At 39.9% G+C, this 25,234-nt stretch overlaps 1 protein-coding gene across 1 annotated transcript in view; it reads left to right on the top strand.

Annotated features, from left to right (window-relative positions):
- The window catches only part of nfatc3a (nuclear factor of activated T cells 3a), a 61,519-nt gene extending 37,503 nt beyond the window's left edge, over positions 1 to 24,016 (top strand). The window contains exons 4-10 of the mRNA XM_080885065.1: positions 875 to 1,074; positions 1,591 to 1,763; positions 2,189 to 2,329; positions 6,789 to 6,844; positions 6,968 to 7,094; positions 9,779 to 10,855; positions 21,021 to 24,016. Of these exons, the coding sequence (XP_080741191.1) occupies positions 875 to 1,074; positions 1,591 to 1,763; positions 2,189 to 2,329; positions 6,789 to 6,844; positions 6,968 to 7,094; positions 9,779 to 10,855; positions 21,021 to 21,070 (1,824 nt within the window). The 3' untranslated portion in view covers positions 21,071 to 24,016. The remainder of the gene's footprint in view (positions 1 to 874; positions 1,075 to 1,590; positions 1,764 to 2,188; positions 2,330 to 6,788; positions 6,845 to 6,967; positions 7,095 to 9,778; positions 10,856 to 21,020) is intronic.
- Positions 24,017 to 25,234: the final 1,218 nt, after the last annotated feature.

The following is a 25,234-nucleotide window of genomic DNA, read 5'->3' as shown; positions in this document are numbered from 1 at the left end:
TTCCTGGGGTGAAACAGCAATGAAAGGCCTTGTTCTTTTCTGTTAACCTCAATGGGCTGCCCTCCATCTGAGCTGGAGGTGTGGACTTGTGAGGCAGTATGGTGGGAGTGCGTATAAAGGGGGGTGCCATCCTGCCGTCACGGAGTCTGCCAAGTACAACATTACAACAGTAGTGGGATTGTGCAGTCTGTGTATTTTTTTTCTGTCCCTATGAGCAGGAAAGGTTTTGCTCTCCTTTCCATCTTTCCCTTGTCTCTACCCAACCTACAACACTTTTACTTCATCAGACATCTCACCTGTTTGAGTTCAAACCAGAGCTCTAGCTCTCGAAGGACAGCCAAAGAGCATTGCCCCTCACCAGTTTGGTATTCATCAACCACTACATTCAAAAAGCCATTGATTTGTATTAACCTTTTTTTGAAATCTCAACTAGTATCACACAGATCGGATTTTTTGGTTATGTTTTTTCTTAAAACTCGTTTGATTTAGCATCTTGGCAGTTACGGTAATTTGTACACCATTAATTATTAATGTGGTACTACTGTAGAAATACAACTTTTTTTTTGTCTTGAAACAGCTGAGTACATGAGGTTTACTTGTCAATGATGAGCGGGTATGCAGAGGGAAAAAATTAGAAGTCAATTAGTTGAAAACATCAGTGTCAGACTGGTGGGAGGCCAGAGTGTTAGACAAATCTCCAGTGGCTCTGCCAGAAATATCACAACATCCTGGACCTGTCAATAAGATTAATTCCAGAAAAGGTTGCTTCTTAAGGCAGTGGAAATGAAGAGTATTCTTTTGTTAGCACCTCTCATCTGGAACCCAAGGACTAACGTCTGTTTTTGTTCTGTGTTTCTGTCTCTGTCTGTGTCAGCTAATTGGCTACAATGAGAAGCCCATCAACCTGCAGATGTTCATTGGAACAGCAGATGACCGTTACTTGAGGCCGCACGCCTTCTACCAGGTGCACCGGATCACTGGGAAAACCGTAGCCACAGCCAGCCAAGAAATTATGGTCTCAAGCACCAAAGTTCTCGAAATTCCTCTCCTCCCTGAAAACAACATGTCAGCCAGGTAAATGTCAAGACCACTTCAGGGTTGCATTACTTAGTTATGAGTTTACCACCATGAAGGAAGTCATGTCCAATGAAAAATAACCTCTTTGGAAGATATTACAACTATGTATAATCATAAAAGGGGATTTTTTAGATTTTCTTAATTTAAACCAACAGGAGGGTCGGGGGCCGAAGGAAAATTTGAGTGTTTCCCATGGAGCAGAGAACCTAATTTTATTAATAAATTTAGGATCCCTATAACAGCAGAATGATTAATTTATATAAGACCTGGTTTCATTTACATTGGAATTAATGGGAAGGGATTTTGTCATTTACACTTGTAATAAATCATATTCACAGGCATTTTTAATTTCAACAGTTTGAGCAATTACAACCCGGCTTCTTGTTGCCAATCCCCTGCTGGGCTTGTGGTTGGTTTTTATCACTCCTAGGCCTTTACTACTTAAATATGTCTTAGATGCTTGCTATCCCGGTGGTGCTGTATTGGGCCAACTATTTTCCCATTACCCTGCAGTATCGACTGTGCTGGCATACTTAAGTTGCGGAACTCAGACATTGAGCTGCGGAAGGGGGAGACGGATATCGGAAGAAAGAACACACGGGTCCGCGTGGTGTTCAGAGTGCACATCCCTCAACCCAATGGGAAGGTGCTGTCGCTGCAGGCTGCCTCCATTCCTGTGGAGTGTTGTGAGTGTCTGCTTCCTAAACTCAGCTTACACACATAAAAATATTCATTCAGAAAGCCAGAACAGGAAAGATACAAAGATAGAAACACACAAACCTTCTCACATACACACTTGTTTATTAGCAAGCTTGCAGCAATTTAAGATTTGATCTGCTGTGGTTACTTTAGATAAGAATGTTTGATAACTGTTAAAAATGTAAATGTGCTCAGTTTTTTCTCTTCCCTTCTAGCCTGGTTATCTATAAAGCTACAAAGACCTACAAAAATATATAATACATAATTCTTCTTTTATACGTAGGCTTTCAGAGAGGTTTTAAATCTACAGTCTGTTCTATCTTTATGTTATACCTTATATAACATAAGGTCACTTATAATACAGCTCAACAAATAACCATTCTCTCCTCAACCCTTTCTATCCCACTTCCAGCCCAGCGGTCAGCTCAGGAACTACCCCAGGTGGAGAAATCCAGCCTGACCAGCTGTCTGGTCAGCGGGGGAGAAGAGATGGTCATCACTGGTGCCAACTTTTTCCCAGAGTCTAAGGTCATCTTCCTGGAGAAAGGCCCTGGTAAGTTTTGTGTTCGCACAGCAGCTTAGCCTTGAACCACCCCTGCAGAATTAATGCGTGCCAAATGTGTGTGCAAAAATATTTCATGCTTTTTACAAGCCACCATGAGTAAAACATTAAATGTGTCATTTCGATCTGTATAGTTTTAGTCACAGACCAAACCTACTCTTCTATCATTTACAGTGGGATATTCTTCCCGGTGAGATCATATAAACCCACGTTTTATGCATTATTGCGAGAGGTCTTGTGCTTATTCTGCATTTGTATTACACATTTTCTGTGCTGTTACTAGACCGTGACCTCTGTTTTCTCGAAAAAAGACAATATCGGGAGAAATCAGTATATATTACAAAAGCGTAAAATTATTCCTGACTTCTTTTAACAGTGTTGTTAATGTTTCTGCGTCACTTCTCAGCTACATTCACAGCTATCATTATATTAGCCTCAGGGAATTTCTTGTTCCAACAAGCTAATTTGTTAAATTCCAAACAGGTTATGTGAGTTGGTTAGTTGTGCTTGCAGTATTTTTTAAACATAATAAACATTTTAAACATAATTTTTATTAACACTTAAACAATTAGTACATCATCATTCGTGCTTATGTTGCAGTTGTCACTGATTTGATCTTTGTTTAAAAATAAAAAAAAAGAATAATATCAATGCTATAATCTGCCACAATAAGTGTTATTGCGGCAGATTATAGCGTTGATATCATTCTTTTTTTATTTTTAAATAAAGATCAAATCACTGCAGCAGGACCCCACCCTCAAACTGTTTGTTTTGTTAATCACCCATCCGTTATATACTCAAACACTGTAATTGAAACGATTAAAATGTTTAAATTATTTTTGTGCAGCAAAGTGATTTTTGTAATGTTGATGGCATGAAAAACACCTACAGACTCAAGTGTACAATACATGCCACAGTTAGTTTAGTCCGTCATCTGTCAGCAAACATGAACTGCTAAAGCTAAAGAGCAGTGGAGATGGGGACATCTCTGCATCTACAATAATGACAATCAACTGGGCTTGCATTTGGTATGCAAGTGACAAAAACTTGCTACACTACTAAATAATACTGGTGTCGTGTAAAGAGTATGTGAGTGTGGGGAACAAGATGAATGTAAAATTCTATAACGAAAATGTATTAGTTTAATAAATACTAAAGATTCCCTTGTGGGATTGATAGTGTCTATATATCTATCTAGGCTGAAAAAAAATACTCAGGATATAGCTACATCCAGATCATTTTGATTTAAAGCATGCAACTTTTATTACCTTTGCCTCAGCCCTCACTAATCTGGTATTTCAAGACCCACTAAATGACTTTAACCAAAAGTGATTCTGGTCTGGGTTTAGTTTGAAAAATCCAAGATTGTGGCTTAGTCTGTGCAGCAAGAAACTGAGACTTGTTCACACAATTGCACAGGTCTCGTCAGTCTTAATATAGCCATGATAGTATAGCTAGGCACACATACTGTACATTGCTTGATTTCACCCTGCGTGTGTAAGTCCTCTTTTTTAAATGCCATTAGTACACTTCCACCTCATTGTCTGTCCAAACAAAGAAATCTCTGGTCTTTTTGTTATTGCTGTTCATCTACTGTAGTATTTATTACATAAACCAACCCTCTGATTCCTGATTTACTCATGCACACACTTTGCCCCACATTTAGAAAGAGAGCTTTTGCATTTAAAACATTGTTTTACAATGAAAACGCGTTGTACATGTAGCCTCAGTTAAACCCCCATGGTATTCATCCAGTCTCTGTTAAGTGGGCCTCTTTCTCTTCCTTATCCTTTCTCTCTTTTATACATGACTCTATAACAACAAATATAATAGCTGTTACTTGGGATGGAAATTTTAAATGCATGAGTTTTGTTGAGCCAGTCTCTGCTTGCCTGAGGCACTTTTGTGATGAAGAGCTACAGAATCAAGTTCACACACGGCAGAAAGGTTGAGTGATGTTTCTGTGAGTGAGTGAGTGAGTGAGTGAGAGGCATTCTGAAAAAAAAAATTAAGGACAAAAAAAGCTGCCTGGAGGAATGTGTTTAGCTCTTTAAGGTGTACCAGGTGAAGCATAGCATAGAAATGTGGAAACCTTCAAGAGGCACATCTTGGGTAGGGAGAAAAGCTGGTGCATGAACGCAGTGGACTGTGGAAGAAAAATATGAAAGGAGAGAGGGCAATAATGTTGATTGGGTTTGTGTAAACGATCTACCTGATTATGACTAATCCGCCTGCTTTTAGTGCAGAAAAACACTGATTGGAGTAAGTATTGGAATGGAAGAAAAAAGAGAGGCAATGACAGATATTTTTCCACGGCTTCTCATAATTGAGGGACAACAGATTTATGAAAAACTAGAGATTTGCCCACTGTCACTCTTACTTACATTGCAAGATGCTACTAAGTAAGTTTACTATAAACGGATACAGATCCAATCTATATCTGAGTTGGAGTGAGAGCCTATTAAAGCAGATAGATGTTTAGGTTTGTTAGGTTTTGCACAGTTTTAGTATGAATCTTGTTTTTTGTTAATTTAATGCAATATACAATAATTGGAGATGGAAACACAATTACACTAATTTACACATATGTATTTGTTGTTGCTACTCTTTGTCAAATACTGATGTTAAACTGAGTCCATAACTGGTATGAGTCAGTTTTTACAAGCATGACTGTTTATAGAAGGGGTTTGACTTTAAAGGCTACCTTGAATTGTTTCAAATACAGCCTGGTTACTCCAGTGTTTCAGCTGTAGCTTCTTAAAAAGAAAAAGCCCACAGTTGCAATATAAAAAGCAATCACCCTTTATATTTTTATTCTGTCTCCCAGCACAATCAGAGCATGTTCTTTCCCTCTGTCTGGAGTGTGCAGGGTGTCTCGATGAACCGAGTTATTGTCTCGGTGGTGGTATGAGGCTCCTGTCGAAGCTTGTTGTCTGACAGAGCATGTGGGGCCCTTGCTGCTGCCTGTTGAATGTCAACATGCTGTGCTGCTGTAATGCACTGCTGTCGGCTTCAAAGGCATTCAAGGTCATTTTCTTCACTGAGGGGGGAAAAAATTCTCTTTTTATCAACAGGTTAAGCTCTTCTTTTGCAATCAAGTGAATCTGTCTTTTGTGCTTACTACAAGTAAGGCTAATGTTCTGTGTGATCAGAATACCTTCTAAAACCCATAGTTGATTTTGGTAGAATATGTTACAATGACTCTAAGACTGCCTCTTAGGCCTCTAAGACTGCTTAGTTTGCTGGGATCTACATGTAGGTTAGGCCTCTCTGCAGACTTGTTGCAGATGCCTGAAAGTGGTATTTGGGGGAATCCTTTGGTTTTTGTGGAAGAGGCTATGCAGGTGCACATTTTACTTGCACCATGTAGGCGCCCTGAAAAAAGGTTCTCAGAACCTTCACAGACATACGTCCTGAAAAAAGTAACTGCAAATTAACATAAGCTAAAAGGCAATTGAGTAATTTATTTGTCACAGTTCATATTCTTCTGAATGATGCAGTGACTGATTTCTTCCAGCCAGAGTCCAAACTTGTCAGTGTTTTCACCCCAGCTGCTTCCCTTCAAGCAGCTGCCCTCATAGGTGTCTGGCCAAATAATTAGATCCCTCATAGGAAAGCTGGAAAAGAGGTTTTCCAGCCAGAAACCTGGCACTTACTTATGTTAGAATAAATACAACTATTCCACTGCTTTCTCCATAATTTTAACCAGGCAAGACAAACAGCATGATATTTGGATTACTAAAGGCTCAGAAGCCAGATTTTCTTCGTAAGGCTTTTGGGCTTTTAAATCTACATCATTTTGACGTCTCCTGATATTCTGAGTAAACTGAAATTTTTACTTTTCCAAGACCTTTGGCTCTTTTTGAGCCATACTTAAGAAGGCTGAAAATACAAAGACTCTGCAAAACAAGTTTCAAAACAACTTACTTTAAAGTCTCTGAATTAAAGTGCTTTAGTCAGTAGTGATCATGTATAGCCTGCCGTTTTAGTTAGTTAATAATTTTCTCGCTATATTTTATATCCCTCTTTTAGTGTATTTCAAAGTCGCAATGATTCAAGTTGTGTTTGGCCTGAAGCGGTATTGTAGTGATGCGATAAACTGATGCTGTCTGCTTCACCATTATAGCTTAGCCTCCATGATTCACGCACACAAGTTCTCAGTAAATTCTTCACCGAAACTCTGCTTCACTTTGTTGTTTTTAGCCGGGCTGCCACTCAGGAGCAGTTGATGATTTTTTGATATATTAGTATAACCTAATGTGTGCAGTTTCATTTTCATTTTGAGACAGTGCTGATGATTTCAAAAATTCAAAAACAAACTTGGGAGTCCCTTTTATGTGTATTCAAGAATTTTAACTTTGACATTACAATCTCTGTCAATCTAAAGTCTCTTGCTTCTTTATGCAGCCTTTTCCTTTTTTAAAAAAAAATTCTAAACCATTCGTTCCAGATGGACGACCACAATGGGAAGTTGAGGCAAAAATAATCCATGAGAAAACTCAAGGTGTAAGTAGTATTTATTTACTTTTATTTTTCTTTGACTTTGTAGTTACATTATGTTTTTTTCTTTCCACAGTGCTTTTAACTTTGTGATATGTTTCATGACAAAAAATCTCAATGTTTTTGTAGTCATGCATTGTGGTGGAGGTCCCTCCGTACCACAGTAAGAGCGTGAGCTCAGCCGTGCAGGTGCAGTTCTATGTCTGCAATGGCAAGCGGAAAAGGAGCCAATCACAACGCTTCACTTACCTTTCAGGTGAGTTGAAATATTCTTGTGTTTTTTAACAGAGCGGCTAAGGGTCCTTAAAAGTCTTAAGAACAGATTGAGAAAGAAAGAGCTTTAAAATGTATCTTAAATTTAGTTTTGAGGAGTTTGGGCCATTTCTGCACATTAAGATCACACAATCCATCAGGACTGTTAACACCATGGTATTTTTGGAGCAGACTAAAGTCTGATCCACAATCCAATCTAGGAAGTGAAAAACAAATATTAGATGAAGGTGATGATCATAGTTTACTTCAAGATTTCTGTTTAACCAGCATTTTTAGTTTCTACAAATGATACAGAAATGTATTAATTAGACCTGTAATTATAAATGAAAGTCTTCATTAGTCAAGACAGAATTCAAGGTGCTATTATGACTTGGTGACGATGTAAAAGGAAGTAGTGTTGCACAGGCTATTGGAATTGTTATGGGTTTTTTTATTAACCAAAAAAATCAGCATTATTCTAGTTACCTAATTACTTAATTAGTTACTGAGTTTAATTGATGTTTAATCTGATTTGATGGTGTTTTAGACTAAAGGACCACATGAGGAATTGGGCACATAGTGAAAGTAAAAGCATTTTACCTTCAGGTTGTGTCAGACTAATAGAAAATGTTCAGATAATACTGCAGATTGCACGTACTGTTGTAATACTAAATGTCTTGTAGCTTATCAAAGATTTTGTGTTTTTTGACGTTAATAAACGTATGTAAAAAGCGTTTGAACATATTTGTAAACACAGATGGGCTTTTTTTTAGAGTCTAGATTCATAATATCTATGAAGCGCCTTGAGGCGACTTATGTTGTGATTTGGCGCTATATAAATAAAATTGAATTGAATTGAATAACGTTTTTTTTTTTCTTAATTAAGAAAGTACACAATTACTTCATTTAATATTTTTGCAATGTGAGATAATACTTTAAGCATTATTTGGCATTGCTCCACGCTTGTGTGACACCCCCAAGTTAATGACAAAAGTTTAAAACATCATGTTGCACGCTTCTCCACGGGGGCTTTGCTAACCTCGTTTCTTTCTTTCTCTCTCCAAAGAAAGCATTGCTGTGGTTTAGAGAGGGCTCTTCCACTAACAATAACATTAACACCTGCCAACTGTTTATTTTGTAAAGCTTTCTCAATCCAGAGCCAACCGTTTTGTTTTTTTTTTGTTTTTTTTCTGACATGCACTGCATTTGCATGATACAGATCTTTTGCTATCCAGGAAACTTTTATTATACATTGAGTGTGAGTTACAGTGTGAAGTGTACTTATTTTTCTTAAAACGTTAAGGAACTCAGTCTTAACGTTTTATTGTTAAAGTTTCTTCAATATTTCAAATCCTTTTTCGGATCAGATTTATGTCTTGTTATTAGATATTGTTATTGTGTTTTTTTTTCCCTCATAAAGCAAGTCAAACTGAAAACATAGTTGGCGGAATATATTGACATGTGAGCATTTTGTGCAACACATCCAAACCCTTACTTTCACCGCAGCAGTGTGTATAATTGTGTTTGTGTGTGTGTGTGTTTATGTGTATAAGCAGCCTTGCCCATCCACCCACCCAGCCTTTCTGTTTGCAAGCACGCCCACTCTGCACAGGCAGTTCCTGTTTTCCCCGTTGACAGATTAGTTCAGCCAATTACAGCAGAGTAGAATAACCCTGCTCAGTCAGTCAAGATGGGTCGCTGACACCACTAGTGTCACCACGGACACCGCCTCCTTTATTGTGGCAAAAATAGAAAAAAGAAATCTGCTAATCAGTCGGTTTCATGTTTCATCATGGGCTGCTGCAGAGGCCCTGGCCCAATTTAAGAATGTGTTCTGAGAAAACTTGGAGAAAAACTGATGAACAAATAACCTTTGTTTCTGTTTTGGTTTTTGAAATCGCTGCATTGTCATTCAGGTAACGGGGATAAATCTCACGTATTTGGACTAAATTTTTTATAAATTTCGGAAAATAAAAGATGAAAACATCTTGAGCTTATTCATATACTGTTTATATTTGTATTCCCTGGCTCCTTTTCAAGCCATTTCAAGTTTAAAAGCAACGTTACTGTGCCTCTTGCCTTTTAATCCCAGAAAGTGATTAAAAGCACAGTCAGTGAACTCGTTGGTTCTGTTGGTCTGATCCGGGCTGGGGGGCATTCAGCTCTTCTTCCCACACAACACTTCACATGATGGCAGCCAGACTGACAACATATGCTCTCTCTCTGATTCAGAGCTGGATAAAAATAAAACTCACTGTCACTAGGCACCAGATTGGGAAATAGGTTACTGATTGGCATAGCAGTGCTCTAAGCTGTCACAGTAAAAGGAAATGGCCCCATTTAGTATAATAAATTTGGGAGGTTTTTTTTTTTTTAAATTTTATATAGCTTTAAGGGTCTTTTAGTCTACTTTCAGCCTTAAACCACAATTCTGAGGAAACTAGTGGGACCTGAAAATGTGGAAAAACTTAAAAATGCAACTCACTTTTGTAGCTGGTTTAGGTCCTTGGACTACTGTACCTGAAGCAAAAATAGCAGTGATATTGTTGATACGGCAACACTCTGGCTTGATAAATGCATATATTGCTTTTATCTATGTTCTTGCTGTGTTTGGTTGGCAGACATGACTGACTGTGTGATTTTTCTCATTTCCCTTCCTCCTGTGTGTGTGTACCTCTGTCCCTTTAGTTATGGTTAAACAGGAGCACAGAGACGAGCTGGACCTTCCTGCGGTACCTCCTATTTCCATGCCCCGGGCACCTGCTGGCAGTCTGGTGCGCACCCAGCTGCCTTCTCCTGAGCTGGGCCACCCATCGGATAACCTTCTGTCCAGCTCCCCTCATGGCCTGGCCACGGGCTCCGGACCTGGCCTGCTACCCGTGCAGACCCCCTGCCCCTCCCTGGGCTCCCCATCTTTCCAGCACCTGCCCCAGCTCCAGGGTCGCATTTTGCATCACCCCCCTGCAGACTGCCAAATGACGTACCACCCGAACTCTGCTCCCCTTTCTGTTCCTCCTCATTCTTCCTACCAGCCCATGCAGCACAGTCATGGTCACAGCCTGCCCTTCAACGGCCAGCCCAGCCTTTCTCCTCAGGGCTATGAGAGGATGCCATTTCAGCAGAGCCCCAGTGCAACATCACACCCAATGGGCATGGGAATGTTGTACCCCTCCTCCCCTTGTTCCTCACCAACCGCTCCATCCTCTTCAACAACCAACCCCATTGAGGGTTCCCCACAGAGCCAGCAACCCCTCTTTCCTCCCTCATGCTCACATCTCCAAACGCTGGGAAGCTATCACTGCTCTCCCACCCAGGTGCCCTCCCCAGGTGGACACCCCCTAACAGGGCAGCACTCCACACCACTGCAAAGGGCCATGGGCTATCACCCAGTTAGTCAAAGATCAGCATCATGTCCCACAACGTCCAGCGCCCCTCCTCCAAGGATGGTGCCCTCTCCCCACTCTGGGCCTTCTTCTCCTCAGCTCCACTCATTGCCGTACCAGTCTCCCACCTCATCTTCACCCACCTCAGGCGGCAGCCCCCTGGGGCCACTCCAACAGCAACATTCAGGACAACTTTCTCCCCAGGCTACAAGCCCAGTCATGACTAGCCTTTCTCCGGCAGGAGTGGGGCCTCTGGTTCATCCTCTAAGCCCTCAGGGGCCCTTCCAATCAGATGGGGAGAGGCTGAGTATTAAACAGGAGCCAGAGGACAGGGAGCCCACCTTCCGCTCCATTGGCTTACAGGACATCACACTGGATGATGGTGAGATGTATGACCTTATATTCTTAAAACATTTCCTGTGGGTTTAGTTTTTATTGCCTAGGCTCAGTGGCTACCTTGTATTTTAATAAACAGTGAAACACGTGTAACCTTTGGGAGAAAGTTCAATGTTTAGAACTAGCTGCCTTTACAATTTTAACTGTCATTACGTAAAAAGAAAGAGCTGAACTCATTCAAATTTGACTGTCTTTCAGAAGTACCGGTAACACAAAACAGACAAAGCAATCTGAAATAAAAAATTAAAGGTTGATGGAGTAATAGTGTAAAAATAGTAATTTCTATTTTTTTTAAATTATTATTATTATTATTATTATTTTAACCATGCTTCTTTCTCTCTGCAACCCTGTTTTGTTCTGTGTGTAACTATGCGTCTTTGACTCTCACTCAGTTTTCTGTCAGTCCAGCCTTCAACTCTCATTATCACATTTTCCTATCCTTTTACACAAGATATTTAGAGCACAACCATCTGTGATCAATCTCATTTTCAGTCTGAAACAAGGGACCGCTCAGGGATTAAATTTACCCTACAATATGTGACGCACAAGATAAATTTGTACCTGATGATGTAAAACAATACACAGCACCAGTTGTTATATTTTCAAGAGGCTGAAACCTTGATGCCTGATAACAGTGATAGTGTTTCATCTGTCACTGCAGTGCACAGTTGTGTACACAGGTTCATTACTGAGGGGTCTTGTGACTTCGTATTGGGTAACATAGACACAATAAGACTGATAGCTGTAGTATCGTATTAAAGGGTCTAATTGTGGACTGCAGAGCTTCTGTATCTGTGGCAGCAGTTTGGAGATTAATTACATTTTGAATGTTTTGGCTTCTTGGAGCTGAAGGCAGGGAGAGGATTGCATCATTTTGTGCTACTTGCAAAGACTGTGGCTGGAACACGACGACTACGTTTGTGTGCTGCTGCAGTAATTACATCCTGTGTGTGCTTGTGTGTACTTGAGCGTGTGTGTACCTGCACTAACAACTCTAATTAGCATGCTCAGAAGAACTTGTTGACTTAACAATTGACCATGAAGTCAGCACATGCATTTAGCACCTTTTTTTTTCTCTCATCCATGAACTTCTCATCCTAAAATATGTTAATCCACACCGTTCTAAGTCACCTACCTCCTTATCTGTAGGTTGTGTTACCACTACTGACATATTCAAATGAGAGTTCTGAAGATTTAGGGTTAATAAGTAGCCTGGCAAGGCTATGTAAGGGAAGTGTGATACTGCGTTCTAGAAAGGGTCAGTCTCATTAACACAGCACTGCTCGCAGTAAGTCGTGTGAACAGCTGGTGGCGTTCTATAGTGCATAAAACTTAAGAATACATATAGCTATTCCCTTTTCACAGCCTCATTCATGTGCACACATGAAGTCTGTTTAGCTGCTTTTTTTTTCTTCATGAAACTTTAGCGCAGTTTTATTCAGCCTCTGCCCCTGTCAAACACGGAGACACAGTCACTTTGAAAGTAGCTGCATGTACTCAATCTCTTATTTGAAAAAAAGTGTGAGAAAAGTTTGTGAGTGACACAGTTCAGACGGGAATGTAAGCTCTCCCTTTGAGCCTGTGGCTAAAAATAGCTTTCTGTGCCAGCCCAGCTCTGTAGGCCATGTTTTGAAGTAGAAATGTGGAGTTTTTACCCGGCTCTGAGTTTTAGGAGGTCGCAGCACACTCTCTTAAGTAGACCACATACACCCCAGTTTGGCAGACAGGCAGATCAGGATGAACACAAATTTTACCACAAGGGTTTATGAATTCATGAAGCGTGGCGATAAACCTGCATTCTGGTTTCATAATTTGAAAAAAAAAAAAAAATCTAAAATTATGACTTTTGAACACTTGTACATAATTATCATTTGTTTTCTGATAAAATGCGTCTTGTGTTTAGAAGAGTTTGTTCTCAGACTGGTTTAATATAGACTCACTATTTTTGCATGGATGTCCATCACACTTAAGCTCAACTTTTGCTGTACTACCATAGACTGAAGTCGGCGATAGAAGAGGGAATACAAATGTGTAGAAAACTGCTCTGATTAGCAAGCAGATGGCACTTGTGACGCACACCATAGCATGCGCGAGATGTGTGTCTTGGTGCGTGTGTTAGGGAGAGATTGTGTGTATTGTGTTTGTGTGCATCTTTTTGATATTGTGGAGGGGTGTGTGTGTGTGTGTGTGTGTGTGTGTGTGTGTGTGTGTGTGTGTGTGTGTGTGTGTGTGTGTGTGTGTGTGTGTGTGTGCGTGCGTGCCCGCCCGCCCGCCCGCCCGCCCGCCCGTACAGAGCAGGAGACACAGGAGGTGAGAAGACAGACTGACAGACAGATGGACAGACAAGTCCTGAATCCAAACCCACTGCAGGGTCACTCAACTGAGACGTTCAATCTGAAATGTTCTTGGAATCTGAAATTAAATTGAAGTGTAAACTGAATAATTTAATGATTATGTACAATGTGTAATGCACATTTGAAATTTTCATTCCGTGTATTTTTGGAGAAACAGCACTTAAGATGTATATAAAAATTACATAGATAACAATTGCTTCTTTGTGATACAGGGGCAGCCATGCTTTATTTTTATTAGGCTTTGCAGTGAAAGACCATAAGCCACAAAAGCAAAGAAGTATCTTCTCAATGTAAAAGCAACAAGAGATTTAACAGAGTGTTTCTAAAATGTGGAGCTTTTCTACTGCTTTGATGTCTGAATCAAAACAGAACAGAATATAATTGGGTGGTGTCTTAATGGAAAATGATCAAAGACACTGTTTTTTTTATAACAAATTTGGTGTATAGAGCAAGATTTATCAGAACTTTAACCAGAAAATGAATTATAGTTTCCATTTAGGTGTCGTATACGTGATTAATAGGTTAATAGGTTTATAATCCGTGAGATTGTCAGGCAGGTTTTCCAAGCATCTATAGATACACGTTTGTTTGGTGACTGTATGAGCATGGTAGCGGCTTAAAGAATGCATAGTGGTCATGGTGACAGAGTCTGAAGCTGTTTTGCTGCCAACCTGTGCACTTAACTAATTAATCTGCACGTGACTGTCTTTATGTTTGCAGAGCACAGCTGGGAAAGAATAGCATGTGTGTTATTGGCTTTGTTTGCATGTGAGCAGTTGCTGTAGTGTCGACACTGCACGCAGCGTGTGTCCACAACAAAGCCAGTCTTTTGTCTGCGCTGCCCTGCCCAATTTCATAGCTGCCCCAAACTGTGAGCTATGGCTTTGAGGGTTAATATTAGGCAGAGCCCTGCTGCTTGCACTCCTCGAGGCAGAGACACTGGCACAGTAAAGACACAGAAACATGCACATTGAGCGACACGTATCATCCTGTGGATGTCATCAAATATGCCAGGCAGTGTCCATCTTTAAATATATGTTTTTATTGTTCTGTTTTTCTGTGTTTACAAGGAAAGAGACTACATACAAATGAAAAAGTTTCACCAGCTGTTGCTAAAAGGACAAAAAGCATTTTGTGGTGGAAGAAAAATCTTCACGTTGGGAGATTTAGTTTTTATTTTTTTGCTCCATCTTTGTTGGTCCACACAGATTTATCTGCTAAGCAACATTTTTGCACTAAAAAATGTTCTTGCTCGTTATCTAAAGAGCACCACTAATCTCTTCTTCTATGTTCAGTGTGATGGTGAATGCAGCACTAGGTTGGCTTAGCTTAGCTTTCATAATAGAGTTGGGTTATGGAGCAGCTAGACTGTCTATACCATTATGTGACAAAATCCACCCACCAGCTCAGTAGTGCTGCTTCACACATGCATACAGAGTTTACAGAGTTCAGTTACTGGGCCACTTCATGAAGTCTGCACTTAATGTCCAAATGAAAGTGATACTTGTTTCTTTAACAGAAAGATAATCTGCTGTTAAGTCATGTGTGAAGGTGCTAGCAGATGGATTACTTTCACAGAAAACAATTTTTTCCCGTTTCCAGTCTTTGTGAATTCACCAGCTGTTGTAGTTTCATATTAGCAGACAGAAATAATTTGGTATGTACCAGGTAATGAGAGGCATGTTATAATGCCACCGAAACCAACGACTTCCCATTTTACTTATCTCTAAATGATAAACTGTCATTTGTTTATTTAAAGTCATTTCATGATGTGCATCCTGCAAATGATGTGTGCACCATGAATGCTACAAATAGCTGAGAACTGGAAAGTTTGTAATTAAAAAAAAAAAGTGGTGAACTGGCCACTGACCAAGTAATCCAAAAAGACTGTTTCTCAGCAGTTGGCCCTCCAAGGGGGGGAAAGCCAGTAAATATTGGATTTTAACTTTGAGAAATACAGCTACAGCTTTCTCTTAAATGAAATTAAACATAAAATTAGACTTTCAAATACCTTTTTGTCTTTGGGTCCTTTTCTAAGCTGTAATTCATTGATATTTTTTCTTGGAATGAAAAGTTAATTTGTCGAGTCGCCATCACAAACAGATATGCAGAACATTATTTTTTTTCATGAAAACACAGAAAGAAATTAGTTGTTTTGTGTGACAGTATGAAGTCTCTAACACATTAGAGTTAGAGACTTCATACTGCCATTAGGCAGAAGAATAACACGGATAACCCCAAACTCCTGATTTGCTGGCATAAACGCTGTAAGCAGTGAAAGGAAAATAGATTTCCATTAAATGCCACCGCTGCTCTTTAAAAACAATGGCAAACATTTGCTGGTCTTTTCCCCTCAAACAAGTGGAAAAGGACTTTCTGTGTCATCTTTCCACACAATTAGGGTCTTAAAGAGTTTAATGCAGATGTCTTGGCAGACGCAACCTGGTATGGAGACGGTGCCAGTTGCTGCATTTTTCGTTAGAAGAAGGGAAGTCTAGAAGTCCCTCTGTGGTAATAAAAGTAGTTTAGCTCGTACGTTGTTTTTTTGTTTTGTTTTGTTTTGTTTTTTTAAATATGCATATATGATATTATTTAGGAAAGTAGTACTGCTGCTTTTATGGTTAAGGTTTTTTCATTGTTTTTTTTCTCTGTTGCTTTGTTGACAGTCTGTTTTTTGTGCTCTTAAGCCAGGTATGGAGCATTGGTGCTCAACTGGAAAATTAATACTAGTCACCACATTTTCATGCTGCACAAGTAAGGACTTGACAGATTGTAGTAAAGCAGTTTTCACTCCCCTTGTAATGCTGTGGAAATGTGTGTTTGCAAGCTTTTGTGTGTGTTTGTGCCCGTGAGCTTTCGGTGAGTCACTTTAGCCTGTTGATGCTACGTTGCCGCTGCATTCCTGTTGGTAGCCAAAATATTACAGGAAAAATAAATTTCTTCTGTTTGTTCTTAAATCTAAAAGATTTCCTGCTTTGCTCCTGAAATATCTTTGGATGTTAGACTTGCTAATGAAAGTATTTGAAGATGTCACTTTTTTTGAAAATTGAAGTGGGGAAAAAGCTCTAAATCTGTTGTTTTAGTTCAGCTTGCAGCTGGTAGAAAATGACAGTTTAAATGAAGAAAACAAAAAAACAAAACAATAGTTTATACATTTTATTAGTGGTGTGGGTTTTGGAGATGCCCCCCAAGTGGCCATTCAAACTCCAGTGGTTTCTGTTTTAAAACTGTCTTCCGGTCATCCGCTAAGTGGAACCACAATTCTGTGTCCTCGTTGAAAGGCGAGAGTCTTGCGAATCACTTACCGTTAGATCAAATGGGAAATCCACAGATGATTCACAGAGATGAGTGACTTTGAGAAACTGAGACTTTGTAAAAAGCTTCTCCGGTATGCTCTGTGCCCTCACCCACCCACTCACTCACTCCAGAAGTAAAATTAAAATGAAACATAAAGGGATCACAGAGAAGCAGCTGAGATGAAGGGTAAATGGAAATAAAAGGGGGGGGGAAGACTTTTCCGGAGCAGGCCTGGAAGATTTCAATACCAGTTCTATCAACTGACCGTCTATTTCCAATGTGTGTGATCAGTCAGTGGCTCTTTTACTTAAAGTTTGCTCTCATAGACGAGGCTTTGTGAGGATGTGTGCATGTCATTACAGGGCCCTGCAAGTGGAAACTGTGTGCTTTGATATTCCCTGTTGCAGGCAAACCGAGTCTTGCTTCCCTCTGTTCCCTTTGCGCCAGTATTTTCCATTGTGGCATGTTGTCTTCATTTGCTGGACCAAAGAATCACTCAAACTTTGAGCTATTTGCTTAAGCCGCACTGCCAGGGTAATGTTTTTAATGCCTGGGTCAGGGAATGTTTTTCAGTGTGTCATAAAGAGTTTTGATAATTACCCACTTTCCATTTCGACAGAAGACATGTTTATCGTACTGAATGACCTTCTGCCTGTTTCACTTCTGTTTTGCATTTTGGAAATCTTTTCAATATGCCTATGCTTTTGACATGCACTTTAGAAACGTGAGCTAACCCAGTCACAGTGGTCTCCTGCTAGATGTGAAACCTCCTTTCAGGGAAATTTAACAGAGCCCCTGATACCACTTCAATCACAATATGCAAATCTGACAACAAATTCATTTCTCACTTAGCAGTTTATTTCTAAGATTTAAAATCTGCCTGACATTTTGTAGCCACGCTTTTTTTCCCCCTGGGTTTGAGGTAATATCTATAACATTCTGGACCTTCTAGCTCGTTGTGACTCTTACCGAGCCTACGGGCAGACAGTAGTGGTGCTTAACACAAAGAGTTTTCTCTTTCTCCTGCATTCAAAAACAAACTTCTTTCGTATTTGTGCTGGAAACTACACAACAGTGTATTGCTAAAGATTGGATGAGAAAAAAGGTCTGCATGCATGGTGACTGGAAAAATTGTCCTCCCTCTAAGTTAACATCTTTAATCGTGCAACGCAATCGATGATTAAGAGAGGAGGCAGCACTTCATGGGTTTCTTTTGTTCTTTTCAGTCAGTTAAAAGATTTAAATCTGTTAGCTCCCAGAGGATTGAGTGATCTGATTGTAGCCTTTACAAGTAGGAGTAACTGTAGTAATGGTAGTAGGCTGACTGCAGATGTATATTTTGACTAGGGAGCCCCCCTCCCAGTCATCTGCAGAGGATCTCCCTTCGGCTGAGACATTCAGAGCCACAGTTACTACGACAGGCAGCGCTGAATCACTGGTTTTCTGTTGCACCGTCATGAACAATACCAGTAAACCTGAGAAAATACTATGGCATATGAAACTAGTCATAGCTTATGCGCGACTCAAACCTCTGTTTCACTTCTGGTTATTGATGTGTGGAGCTCCAGGTTAAATTGAAGCATAGATTATCTGTTGCTCAGTGATGAGGGAAACGTTTTATTTTTACAGACTGCGATGATTGCTCAGTTGCTTACTGTTGCTTTGGTTTTGGCCTTGTTCTCCTTAGAGATAAGCGTTTTGGTTTACTGACCTGCTAGCTCTAGTTTTTAGTCCACACGTTAGAACTTTTGTTATGAAACTGAAGCTGTTCCAAGTAGTTTGTTGAATTGAATGAGAAAGGAAACAGAAAAGAATCGTAAATGGGCAGAGGTGGAGTAAACTCCTTTTCCGTTGTATGTCTCTTTTGAGATGGAAAATCTCTTCCAAAATAAGTTCTGCTTATTTCCGACGGCCCCACACGAAATTGTCCAAATTTGCATCGAGCGCTGATGTAATATCGAGACCGAAGCCTCATGAAAATATTTCTGAAAGTTCATTTTGGGAAACCTCACGAGAGGGTTGTTGTTTTTTTTTGTTTGTTTTTTGAAAGAGAGCGAGAACAAATTGAATCGAAATGAGCGGAATAAATGTAAACTTTAGCTGGGTTTTGTGAATTTTTATGCTAATTCCTTTTTTTTTTTTTGTCTCTTCTTACGTATTTATCGGTTGATAGATTAATGTTTGCCTATGCAACAATCTAATCAGTACAGCGGAAAGTGATGAGTTTTTGCAGACGCCCACTTAATGTCGGTCTGTCGCACTTCACACTATGTTGCTCATATTCCTGTGGTATTAGGGCAGATTCACTCCCTTGAATAAACAGAGCTTACCACATAACGCTTTAGCTGTGCAGAAGGCCTGTAAGCGCAACTCTGTAATGTGTACCTCTAATTTGATCCATCAGTGCTCACAGTCATAATTTTTCTTACACACTAAAAGCAATTTAATTACGTTTAGTGTAGTTAAGTGCTATTAAGATATATTCTAAATTTGATCTGGATTAAAAATGCAAGAAGTCAAATGTTAAACCTTTATTGAACTTCATTAAACTGGTGTTACAGAAATAAAAGAAACTCAGTCTATAGCTGTGTCATTTTATCAATACAGCTGCTGCTCTGGCGGTCCTTTAACAGCTGTAAGATGCAGTTTATTTTGAGCCCAGCTGCAGCACTTGTCTTTCAAAAGGTCACGGCCTTTAAAGGAGATCTGTGGTCCTCCATCAGAGCTTTATTTCACATGAGGAATTATGTGACAAAGCAATGAACCAGTCCACTTGCATGTTATACGTCAAAGTTAGACTGTATGCTCAAAGGTAAATGTTTGCTTTGATAATCACACGGTAGTCTCATAAGTGCGTGGTGTTGCTGTGAGTGTGAGAGTGTGCGCGCGCGCGTGTGTGTGTGAACATGGTTGACATGGGAAAGGAAGAGCCTCCCACGCTAACAGGATGATGTGAGTGATGGTGGCCAGACACAAAAGCGAACAGCAGAAAACACAAATAAAGTACACCAAGGCACTAAATTGCGCTTCTGGTCCCATGACAGACTGTGACAGACAATCATGTGTTCAATTTGAAAAAATGAACTTGAAGTACTCTTGAGTTTGAGGAGGCGGCGGTGAAGCTGTGAAACAGATATAAAGGTTAACAAAATAAATGTTAAGACTTCTTTGTTTTGCTGAATTTATTAAGGTTGTGTTGCTTTCTTACTCCACTTGTATTACTTTATAGCGTTTATGCGTGTTTGTGTGCGTGTTGTTAAATTTGAATATGGTTTCTTTTTTCTGAAGAAACGCTCTTGGCTGGTTCATTTGCTCATCGATGACTAAGTCGCTCCCTGTCACATATTTTAACTGAGTTACAGTAAAGCATTTGCTTATAAACTTCTCAGGAGTGGGGGCTTGATTTTGCACTACAGATGCACATGTGGACAGAGTGGGGTGGAGAAGAGCTGCATTTTGATGGGCATGCACAGACATATCTGCCTTTGAGTGCTGGTGTCACACTGGGCCAGAGGTCTTTGCTACACCCACCCAAACCAGTTTGCCGAGCCTGTCTTCTACACTCTGTGTTTTTGACCTGTCATCGTGTCATTTAAAACACTTAGGGAAACCACATGAAGAAGTCAGAGGATAAAAGGTGAACTCATACATGTTGTAAGAATGGAAAAAAAAAAAAGAAACATTCACCTCACATTTTCCATAAATTTAAAATAAATGAAAGTGTTCTTACTCTTTCTTTCCTCATGTCTTCCTCACCACGTCAAAGTAAAGCTGATTTACTTCACGGCTGGAGTTTTTACTGGCTCCCTGCTGTGTTTCTTGTGGTCCCAGTGTGAGTTCTGAATGGAGGCAGCAGATGTAAAACAACCATTCAGGCTGGCTGGAAAACAGGCTGAGAAAGACTTGCTTGTTATTTATTTAAAATCAGGCTCTAACTGAGTGTGTTGAGTAATTAACCTCGCTGTGCCTGAGTGCCTCTCCGGGCTCAACAACGTGTTTAACAATAGATTGGTTTTACACAACCTTTTTGCCATGCTTACACACCCCATGAACGGGCCTGAGGAAATGTACTGAACCACCATTAAATCTCTAATGAAGTAATGGACGGCCCCGCTGGTTGGCCAGCTGCACAGGAGTGTGTGTTTATAGGAGTCAATGTGCTGTGCTAACTGCTAACATTTCTTGGACTTGAACACTGTTTAGAATTGGCACATTCAGTGAATGGAATAGTTTCTCTCATTTGCTATGTCAGGAGAGATTATATCTCACGTCAGAGCCATGACTTTGTGACCTTTGTGTTTGCCAGTTTTTTTTTTGAGTATTTTCTTTTTCCATTTTAATCTTTTGGCAGTTTGAATTTGCTATTTTTGTCCTATGAGGAACTCAGGGTGGAACTGCACTGACCTCTGCTGGAAAGAAATGCAAATGTTCTGACAATATAATATATTTAAAGTTTTGAATATTTATTAATATTTTTTTTCTGTTTGTCTCCCTTCACAGTGAATGAGATCATCGACAGAGACATGTCCCAGTCCCCCAACCAGTCGTAGCTCGGCCCTTGCGCCAATCCCCTGCAACTCGTAAATCCTGCCACTTCCTCACCTCCAGTATGGACCCAGGTGCCGGTCCGGGTGCTGGTCCTGATGGAAGAAGGGGGTTGAAGAGAGACGATTGTTGTCAACGGCTGAATACAGTTGGGAGAGTCTGTTCCAAACCACAAGGATTTGCAAGTTCACCAGCCTGAAGAAGACACTCGTCTGATTTCTTTTAAAACTGTTTGTCCTGTGTAGAGAACTTGATGCTGAACTACACAGATTAAAAAAAAAAGTGAGCAGGAGGATGTTGTAGCCATGCCAAGTTAGAGCCAGGGTAAAAACTGTCAGAGAACAATAAGAAACCGTTAAAAAAAAACCCTTCTTTTTCTTCAGCTCTTTAATGATCAGGGCTGTCTGTGACCCTTCAAAGCACCCAGTCTTCCTGACCAATCAGTTCTCACCTCTGTGAGTCTTGAGCACTCAACTTTTTTAAGTTTGTCTACAAGAGACAACTTAATGCGCTGTCGTCGCCCTCTCACCAGCATTGACCTTTCTTATGAGAATAAGAGATGCTCAGTAGTGCACAATCACAATGAGCCAGAAGGCTGTGGCAGTGCTCTCAGTGTTGCCAATTTCTCAGGCAACACTCTTAAGCACCAGGGTGCTATAAAATATTCAGGGTTAATTGAACATCAGCAAAAGTGTGGCAGAACAATTAAGAGGTGAAATTGGCTTAATAATGATCAGAACACCCATAATTATTTCAGAAAAAGCTTTGCTAGCCAAGCTTTGCTGTCAGGCTGAGTGAGTAAAATTTGCTGTAATGATGATGTCCACTCTTTTTTTCCCCTTCTTTTCCCTCCTGTAAATGATGAAAATATTCAGATTTAGAGGAGCGGGGTCCTGGCAGGTAGAACGAGCTCTTGTGGCACCGGTCTCTTTCGGATCTGCAACATTCCACAACTTTTTGTACTCTTGCAGCCGTGTAGATATCTGTACATTAATTCCCATACACCACCATACCCTAGCTTTTCTTCTCCTTTCTCCTCTGTTTCTTTGCCTTCTTCACATTGAACAAATGCCTTATTACCAGTTAGGAGCTTTCAGTGGTGGCGAAAGCTTTTTGTTTTTGTTGTTTTGCACAGCAGGCTTTAAGTTTAACTGTTTCAGAAACTGATATGGGGCTCGGATTATGCGGATGTGATTTCAGGAATCCCGATGAGGGAGAGTTGGAAGATGCATGAAGACGCAGATTATTTTGGTGTTCGAGAGAAGTTTTTTCATTGGTCCACAGACACAGAGCTTTCTGCCTCTGACACTTCCCCAAATCTCCCAGGGCCCTTTGTGTGCCTTCAGTTTCCTAACAGCAGTCATACTTCTAGTGGTATGAGAGCTGAGGCAGCAATTATGAGAAAGTATTTATGCATAAAAATGTTTATGTATTGCACCCTGTTTAGCAATGAAAGCTGAAATCCAGGACTCCAGAAAACAGGAATCGGATGTATCGGGGGGGTATCCCACATCCCTCTATTAAAAACAATCAGTCTTTGCTGATAACAATCCAAGACTCCTCCTTCATCCAGGATTTATTCATTCCCATTCTTTCTCTCCTCGCAGATGTGCAGTGCCTGTACGGCGGCAATAACAAACCTGAGGAAAGAGCATCTTCAGGCAGGTTTTTAGTCAGATATGATGTGGATGTGAACAGACAGATACTGATTTTGATTTGAAGATTTCCACTGGTTTCTGCCTTAAGCTTGACAAGGGTGAGGAGAGCTCAGGAGTGTTTTCTTTAATTATGGTTTGAAGTGAGTTTCCAGGTGAAAATGATTATGCTATGCATTCAGACTCTGCCTAATGCCTTTACATAAGAAAAAAGACAAAAAAGAAAGACCTTGATGCCTGTAGGAGTAGACTCTAGATGTGTTTTAGATGCTTGATTGATTCCGTTAGCATCCTGGATTCGTCCATCAGCCAACCTGCTTTGCCGAGGACGCGGTGCAAGCATCTTAATAGGTTCAGTTCTGAGTGAGTGTGCAGATGAGTGTTTGATGTTCGTACCAAATATGCTGTACAGAAGACAGGAATCTTAAGAGTCCTACTTTCAACAAGAGAAGCACACACATGTATTTTAGGCTATGCAAATTGTAACAACAGCAAATGTGAGATATGATGTTATATATGAGAAAGGAGATTATAAAATAGGTGTAAAGTCGCTTATGAACTTCACAGAGAAAAAAACAACCTTCAGATAGTGCGAGTATCATGTCACTATGTAAACTATTAGAATGCCTTAACTCTTGTTTGAAAACCAGTTTTCAGTGTGTCTGTATGCTGTTCTGGGTTGTTGTTATTTTTCTATGCGTAAGATATAAGTCGGTAACTATTATTGTTATTTTTGTTTGATTTTTTTTTTTAGGGGGAATTGTGGACTTTAAGGGTGGGGTGGGAGGAAAAAGATGTTTTGGGCTTTTTTTGCATAAAGCTGCTTCTGCAGTTTGAAAGACGCGAGTCTACAAAAAAACACAAAATAAAACAAACAAAACAAGCAAAAAACCCCATAAAATTAAAAAAAAAATGTAATAAAAAAACTAAAAAGAAGCAAAACCAGCATTGACAGTAAACTCTGGCTGCTGCCCTCGTCTGTCATAACCAAAGACCGAACAATATGTTCCCACTTTACATAATAGTAAAGCAACAGAGACTGTACAACTCTATTTTTGATACTTTGAAATGGATGTCATTCCTAAAAAAGGTGGGGACATGAGCGTCTCATATAATAATAAGGGAAATACAGGTTTAGCTTATGTTTACCAAGCCTTGTATTGTCATTTCTTGTATATTTTGTATGTTTCAATTTTTGTAATTTTTAAGACTGCAGTGCTTTTTGAAATTATTCAAAGGGAATAATACCTTGCATCATACTGTAGACTCTAGTGTATGTCAATAAAACCAAAAGCTCAGCCATGGCTTTGCATCACCTCACTTTTTTCATCGATCTCTCTGAGATACAACTTTATTTTATACAACTTGTCTTTATATTTTGCAAAGTTAATGGTAAATGGGTGAAGTGTTTTATTAATATTCATAAACATTATTTGTAAACATAACTGGAAGTTCAATATATAAGTCAAAAACACAGTTTGTACAGTTCCAGTGAGCTTAAACATCAGTGTTTTGATATTAGTTTTGTTTATTTAACACTCTTAGGCAAGCTTCCCATCCCTCCACTCAGACCATTTCTGATGAAGCTTCAGTGAACGTAGGTGGATGAACTGAAGAACCAGATTAATCTCTCAGCTCCTGCATCAGGTCTTGGAATTTCCTCCTTCTGAAAGGACATGCCTTTCAGAGATACTGCTCATCTCCTGTTGATAGTTTTTTTTTTGTTTTGGGGTTTGACACAGGCTTTTTTCAGGTATCCAGTTTAGACACAACACTGGTTCATCTGGGTTAGGTTGCTTTTGTTGTCTTGAATGATTCATAGGTGAGTGTTAAGCGGCTTAACAAAGAAAACATTCACGTGAAACTGGTCAGGTACAAGTACCAGACTGAAAATACGTGAAAAAAGCAGAAACTTTGAAAGCCAGAAGAACTACTAAAGAGTATTTTAAGAAATGATTGTCTGACAAACTATAAAGAAATAAGGGGTGGCTCAAGACTTTTACACAGCAGCCTACTGTACTTGATAAATAAAAGGAAACACATATGAACATCTTATCTTACTTTTTTTTTTTACCCAGACCAGCTGCTGATAACTCAGTTGTCTGGTGATCAGCATCGATTTTCAGCAGGATCAGCTCGTCTCTTTTTGAGTCTCCTCTTGTAAACTTGAGTCGATGTCTTGAGCTGTAATCATAAAGCGTTAATGTCCGTATTTGAAATCGCAGACTGGGTTTTACATTCGCTAATAAACTGATTTCCCGTCTGTGAGGATCTGCACGTTCACTCTGCAAAGGTCGTGGAAGCATCAAAGCAATTACTCAGTTTTTCGGGATCTATTAAAACATGTGTACTCATTTTTTTTGCAGCACGTGAAGGGTTTTGTTTCCCGGATGCAAAACTGATCCGGGACTGTGACTTGTAGCGGTACCAGTTGGATTGGACGGGCACTGATGTGGTTACAAAGCCGAAGTCTCGTGTCCCGGACTTTCTCTGAAACCATTATAGTTTTTGTTT

Source organism: Rhamphochromis sp. 'chilingali' (assembly GCF_963969265.1).
Source record: "Rhamphochromis sp. 'chilingali' genome assembly, chromosome: 6".
Lineage (NCBI taxonomy): Eukaryota > Metazoa > Chordata > Actinopteri > Cichliformes > Cichlidae > Rhamphochromis > Rhamphochromis sp. 'chilingali'.
Note: the sequence above shows the minus strand (reverse complement) of the source record. Positions and strands in the feature narration are given on the sequence as shown.